The sequence below is a fragment of the Carassius auratus genome, unplaced genomic scaffold, assembly GCF_003368295.1.
Source record: "Carassius auratus strain Wakin unplaced genomic scaffold, ASM336829v1 scaf_tig00013617, whole genome shotgun sequence".
NCBI classification, from domain to species: Eukaryota; Metazoa; Chordata; class Actinopteri; order Cypriniformes; family Cyprinidae; genus Carassius; species Carassius auratus.
Window position 1 is genome coordinate 36743 of NW_020524423.1, and position 7450 is coordinate 44192.

General features: G+C 37.9%; 1 protein-coding gene across 1 annotated transcript in view; it reads left to right on the forward strand.

The window, feature by feature from the left end:
- LOC113074092 (neural-cadherin-like) overlaps nt 1-7142 on the forward strand; it is a gene marked incomplete at its 3' end in the record, with an annotated part of 33404 nt that extends 26262 nt beyond the window's left edge. The window contains exons 12-15 of the mRNA XM_026246812.1: nt 4130-4379; nt 5728-5855; nt 6094-6280; nt 6999-7142. Coding sequence (XP_026102597.1) covers nt 4130-4379; nt 5728-5855; nt 6094-6280; nt 6999-7142 — 709 coding nt within the window. The remainder of the gene's footprint in view (nt 1-4129; nt 4380-5727; nt 5856-6093; nt 6281-6998) is intronic.
- Nucleotides 7143-7450: the final 308 nt, after the last annotated feature.

The window sequence follows — 7450 nt, forward strand, 5'->3', positions numbered from 1 at the left end:
TATATGAAGGTGATGGTCCTGGGGGCAGTGTGTCAGAGGAGATCTGTGTGTCCCTGCCCAATCTAACAGCTCTGCTAATGGAGGATGTACCTGGAGGTCACCTTCAGTGTCTCCTCAGTTAGAAAACAAGATAAGTGTTGTTCCTCAGAGCTTTTTACAACTTCCCTTCCTGCTCTCTGTTGAGTGTCAATGTCATTTCATATCCAGCCACTCTTTTTTTAACTACTTCGTCATACTCTCCACACTTCTTTAAGTTGGATGTAATGATTATAACTTAAGTCAAGGGGTTTCAAAACACAGGTTGCACAAGTATTCAGATGCAATCACTGCCTTTTGTTATGAAACACACCTTGTCAATTGGACAAATAACCTCATTTTCTTTATCCTTCCTTTCACGTGTCTCTGTTTCCCTCCTGTCAATACCCACACCGACTCCGAGAACTCTAACACCGATGTTCCCTGTAATATGACTTGAAAAACAAAGTGCTTCACAACAATTACAGTCGATCTCTCTTTCGCTTCAACTTTCCAAATACAGTATGAACTCCCTAATGTGAAATGTAGCAACTGGCTGTTCAGATCTGTTCTGTGCATTGGGAGCCTTCATGCTAATTCATCCTCAGAACTCTAAATACAAATTAGACTTGTTAAACAGTATAATGCATTCATTAGCAACACTGAGTAGCCTTGTTGTGTGTCGAGTGCTCCTATTCATTTCTCACTCTCACTTCCTCCCCCCTCGTCTTTCTTCTTCATCTATCTGTCTGTCTCTCAGTCTAACTAATTAAAAATTTAAATATCAGTCAGCTCATTGTGGTATTATCTCAAGGAATGCTAATTAACACATTTTCAAAAGCAGTAATTGCAACCTTGAGGATGTAATTTAAAGGGCCTTGTTCGTGTGTATGGATAATGAGAACGCTGTTCTCATCAAGCCTGAGAGACGTGCTCTAATAAACTCTTGGAGGGAAGATTAGACAGGTTGGGATTTGAAAGTTGGCCAAATTCTGTTTAGTTGAATAGGGGAACTTTCGGTCGTATGAATAGTTTAACCCCATGGGTGGTTAACCAATAAAATGGTGTGGTGGGCTGGTAAATGAAAGTCTGTAGGTTCAAAATCCATGATGGTTGATCTGTGAAATATCGCCACTGCACTGATCAAAACACTTAACCCTATGTTACTCCAGATGGATTGTCCCTGTAGAAACTACAATGTAAGTCACTACAAAAAATGTCAACTACATGATGATGAAATGAAGGTTTTGAAGTGAAGGCAAGATGGCTTAGGTTACTTCTGAGAGATTTTTGATGTTACTTTGCACTAAAACATGCTGTTTTGAGAGTGTGTAAGTGACTGTTTCAGGCCTCACAAGTTCTTTGTATGAGGGGGGGGGTGGGGGGGGGGGCTGAAAATCTTCATAAATTTACTTCAAAATGTATAGATCAGAGGTCTGGATCAGTATTTAGACACAGTGGAACTGTCATAGTAGCATTGGTCAGGGAAGTTATTGGAGCTCTGTCAAAGTGTCTGTGGCAAATAAGTTTACTTAACTGGCCATTTCTGTTGGGGGACACATACTGGATGGCAATGCCGACCCTTAAAAGCAGGAAGCAAAAGCCACAGAGCTTTTAAGGTGCTTGTTTTCTGTGTTGCAGTGGCTGGATGCTCTCAAACCATGGCCATGCTTGATTTAATGCCTGACTGGACCCATGTTCTCTGGCACAGAGTTCTTCCTCTGTAACTTGTCATTGCTCCCTCTCTCCATGCACGTTTATTTGCTCTACCTTTTCAATTCAATTTCAATTCAATTCAAGTTTATTTGTATAGCGCTTTTTATAAACAATCGTTACAAAACAACTTTACAGAAAATTATGTTTCTACAATATTTAGTAGTAGCTAGTAGTTTGTGCACATTTGACAGGATTTCAGAAAAAAAAAATAATAATAATACAAGACATAGTCAGCTAGACGATGAACTATCAATATTATTAATTAAGTTATTATATGATTCAGTCACACATTTAGCAATAATTGTTAGTTCTGTTTGTTGATTCAGGGTTAGCATCATCTGAGGTCCTCTGAGGGTCAGCATCATCTCTTCTCAGGTGTTCTGGATCCAGACTGGAGCTTGTGTAAATCCTAGTTACCACGGGATGTAAATCCCGTGGCGAAACATAGAAACAAAATACAGACATCATTAGCATAGCTGCTGATCCAACAAAGTAAAATTAGTTTAACCCAAGCTAATGAATAAAAAAGCACCTTTGATCAGATGCAACTACACTCACAATTTAAAAGATACATTATTCTTTTAAACTCCTTTTCTCTGTCGTCAAAGTTTTTTAAACCTGTGTTTGTACGCCAAACATTCATTACACTGGATGACCATAAATGGGACTTTATCTTTGCTGTGTCTTTGGCTGTATTGTCATTGGAATGTTTTGTTTGCTTTACAGTGTCATTTGGTTTATGGTGTTTTGGGTTAAATGTGTTTTAGTCAGCTAAAAGACTTTGTGAGTTCTCAACACAGACATGTTCCAGCTGTAATATTGGATTTTCCAAGCCCAAATCGGCTCCATGACTTGTATCCAAGTACAATGCGTGCATTTTTGGATGAACACAGAATAAACAATGACTTTGGCTATCAAGTTGTAGCATTTTATTTCAAAAGTTGCAAAGCTGAGGTATGAGAACAATAGAAAGTGTACATTTATTCAGATTAACAGCCAAGAAGTAGTTACGTTTTCAAATTATTAAGTTATTTTGCAGTTAATATAGAATTTTGTGATCTGGAATAAATTATAACTTTGATATATTCAAACAAATCTCTGATTATGAGGCAGGGAAATACTGCTCTGATTAAATTATAAGTAGTATACTAATTATGGTTATAAAATGACATTGCTTACTCCTTAAGTAACTTTATGTCTTGTTAGTATAATGCAGCTCTGTGAGGCTGACGTCTGGAAACTACTACCGCAGAAAGTTACTCCATAACTGTCAATATCAGTTTGATAAGCAATTATGCTTAGAGATGGATTACAGATGAACCGTGTCTAATGTATTCACACGCTGCAGTCAGCAGACTCCTGACCAACGGTTCTGCTGATTTCAGATGCCTTTTCACCAGTGTTGCCAACTTCTTTCAATGGAAAGTAGCTAAACCCTGCCTGAATAGTCGCTAAATGTCGCTAGATGACGTCAGATGACGTCATATGCTAATTAGCATATTCATGACGTAAGTGCGTCATATTATCTTGCCTTTTCTGTGCTCATGTACTGCATTTTAAGGCAGCTAAAATTCTCAATAAAAGTTTTTAATTATTATATTTTAATGTTTCTGTTGTCCGACAACGGAATTAATATTATAATGACTGAAACGCGGTCCATTAAGACTACATAACCAGCTCTCAAAGATGTTAATCTCTACAGTAAAATACTATTCATGACAATATTCTGATCAATTAATCCTATTCTAATGAAATCACATACACATAAGATTAAGATAATGATTGTACTGTGATTTCGGCTATACTTGTATGTAAAATAGAGTTAGAAGCAACAGAATATATTTTTTTAACTGAAAGTGCTGCTCCTCTCTGCTCGCTGAACATAACAGATGCACAGAGAGAGAGGCGTGTGTGCACGCTGGGAGAGAGAGAGAGCTCGTGCGGCAGTGTCCGAGACTCTCAGAGACTAAATAAGGTCTGTCAAAAAAAGTCGTTAGATTTGTCTAACGCTATGGGGGTCTGAAAAGTCGCTAAATCTAGTGACAAAGTCGCTAAGTTGGCAACACTGCTTTTCACAAATAATGCTAATTATACTGTTTGAGCTTTGGGAGAAGGTGTTTATCTTACTCTAATATGTGACCCTGGACAACAAGTCTTAAGTGTCAAATTTAATACATTTTCGAAATACATCATCTGAATGATGAATAAATGAGCTTTCTATTGATTTTCATGGTTTGAAAATATAGAATCTGAGAGTGCAAAAAAATCTAAATATTATAACAGGAACCTTGACATCACTGCTGAAAGATCTTCCCTATTCATGACATAATATTTCACCTTGCAGGTCATATTTAATTTTATATCACTAACCTAAAGTTAATCCCCCACCCCCCAACAGACCATCAAGGCGACTTCCCCTCTTGGTGACCCCAGGGTGACTTACAACCTGGAGGAAGGTCAGGTTCCTGAGACCAACATGCCCGTGCGCTTTTACATCAAGCCTAACCGGAGGGATGGTTCTGCGTCTATTCTGGTGGCAGAGAATCCAGACTATGAGACCACGCGTTTCTTTATGCTCCGAGTGTGTGTACAGAATGTGGCGGCTGTACCACTAGCTTCCTTCACCACGGTCTATGTCAACATCACAGGTGAGAGATACTTTATTCTTCTGTAAATTATACTGAATTATACGTAAACGGTAATATAAATTCCACAAATTTGGGTTAATTTAATATATATTTGTATGCACACACACATATATAATTTATTAATCATACATTTTAACAATAGATGCACTATTAGTATTTTTGACAAATAGAAAGTTCAAAAGAACAGCATTTTCTGGAATGTAAATATTTGGTTACATTATCAATGTTTTACAGTGGTACCATGTCTAAAAATCCTGGTAACACCATGGTACTTCATACTTAGTGAAAGACAAAGAGAAAGAAAAAGGATCAAATATATGTACAAATCTGACACAATGATAATAGTCAATGTTGACCCCCTCTCACTAGCAAACTACAAATATGCCTTGACAACAGGTTCTACGCTGCCTGTTTGCAGGTAAACTCATTTGCTGTAGTTTAGCAATCAGGATTTCATGCCAGTGCGGTTTCTCAGAAGCACAGCAGTGTCTGATCTGATTCACTGATTGTGTTTGAGCCGCTGATGCTAATGCCCCCCCCCCCCCTTTCTTCATAGCTCATTTAGCCTGTGTTGTGCTTTTGTACACTTTTGTTTCTGCTGTCTTTGAGTGTATGTGGAAATACACAGAGTGCTGATGAGTGCATGACAGGCGGAGGGTGGGGTTGTAGCACGATGGTGTGTGTGTGTGTGTGTGTAATAGGAACAGTGAAGAACTTTGGCACTGACACACAACACTTGAGACCACATCAGCATTAATTAAGAGGAAAATGGAGATTGAAATTGAGGGAAAAGGAGACAAAAGCCCACGCAGCCTGAACACAGTTAAGCACACACCAAACATGATCACAATGAACTAAGCCATACAATTAAAAATTAAAAGACCAACAAATGACCCCAAAGGTGACTCTTAAGTCATACTTAAGAATCCCATTGAATTACATATAAAATATATCATACAGAAGATATCAAACCAAGTGGAGTTTATTTTTCAAGTAAAGAAAATAAAAAAAAATGTAAATGCTATAATAGTTGGTACTTTATGGCAGTCTCAGATAGTGGAATATTCAGAAAAGCAATTTGGTTCTGAGAAAAGTTTAGAATCATTTAATTGCAGGTGCCTAATTTTGTATCTAATGCAGTTAAACTTCAAATACTTTTTGGGGCTACTGCATTACTGTAAAATAATGTTTTGTCCCTTATCTAACATGTGTCCAGATTCCATTTGAAGTTTTGTTACAGTAGTGTTTCATTTGTAACAGATTGCTCTCTCTCTCTCTCTCTCTCTCTCTCTCTCTCTCTCTCTCTCTCTCTCTCTCTCTCTCTCTCTCTCTCTCTCTCTTTTTTCAGATGTAAACGACAATGTTCCCTTTTTCATGTCATCCACGTATGAGGCGACGGTCCCAGAGGGTGCGGAGATTGGCACATCAGTTGCACAGGTCTCAGCAACTGACCTGGACTCTGGTCTCCATGGAATGGTGAGACTCCTCTGATCATGGTCCTTCTGGTTCTCTCTAAAGACCAATTCACACTGCACTGACAGACACAAACAAATGGCAACACATATCATTGGGTTTTGTCGGCACATCTGTTTATGTTGGTCCAAGCTAGTTTTCGCAGATTTAATATGTTAGTGTGTATTGGCCTTAATACTCTACCTTGCAATGATTTTTAGAATACTTGATGCAAAGTTATTTTTTTATCTTTTCTATCTAGATTAACTACATCATTCTGAAGGATCAAAGTGGGGACTCACAGTTCTTCAGCATTAATTCCTACACGGGCATCATCCACACCCGGGCCACCTTCGACCGTGAGCAGAAAGGCTCCTACTTGATCGAGGTCCAGTCTCAGGACAGCTCAGAGTCGGGCCGACCCGGTCAGCAGGGTCAACCCAACACAGGTGTGATCCACAAAGCATGTCATCCTAACCTCACTCTGTTTTCCCTTTAATAATTACAGCAGGGCACACCAACCTCCAGGATGAACTCCATTCATTAAGACTTCAATGGGTCACGCCTAATGAAGAACTAATGCCATCCCAGGGATTTGTGCGTAATATAGACTGCGTATAATATAATAAGGCTGCAGTTTTAATATTTAACATTCATTAGGATATTTAATACAATTTTACACTGAAGACTGGAGTAATAGTTGCTAAAAATTATGCTCTGCCGTCACATTGATTAATTACATTATAAAATCTAGTAAAATGAATGCAGTTATTTTAAATTGTAATAACATTTCACAATATTACTGTTTTACTGTATTTTTGATATAATGCACTCTGGCGAGCATAATAAACTAATTCAAAACCAACCCCAAAGTTTTGAACAGTTCTGCAAATATATATATATATATATATATATATATATATATATATATATATATATATATATATATATACACACATTTACATTTCACTTGAGCTCCGATGATTCAATTTCATCATACAATGAATGCCAGTGACTTTGTTTTCTTCTTTTTCTCTTTTGTTGTTTTCGTTCTCCCGTCTTGGTTTGATTTATAAATTAATTATCCAGAAAGAACAGCTTTTCTCTTGAGAGACTATAATGCATTGATGTGATCTGGAAGTAATGCACACCTCTTCTGCCCTGTAGACACAGCCTACGTGAGGGTTTTTGTCACAGATGTAAATGACAATGCTCCAGCCTTCTCTCAGCCTGTATATGAGATCAGTGTGGAGGAAGACAAAGAAGTGGGCTTTGTGGTCATTACAGTTACAGCTAACGATGAAGATGAAGGTAATTTTGTTTTTCATTGTGTGTAGGTGTATCAAATATTATTCAGATAGTCCTGTCACTTGTCTTTAGTTTGTGGTTTTTGTTGTTTTAGTTTTGTTTGTTTGTGCAATGATTCCTATCTGACAGCCCAATGATATATCTGACAGAGATTGAGGAGGAGGGCTTGCAAAAAGAAATTGGGCGAAATAAATCTAGGTGGAAAATTCGCTCCTTTTTGTGCTGAGCTTGTTAGCAAATCTCTGTGGTGAATGTGGGTGTAACAATTTCAGCACCCCCATTTGATGTTTGTCTCTTTGATTTGTTTTTCT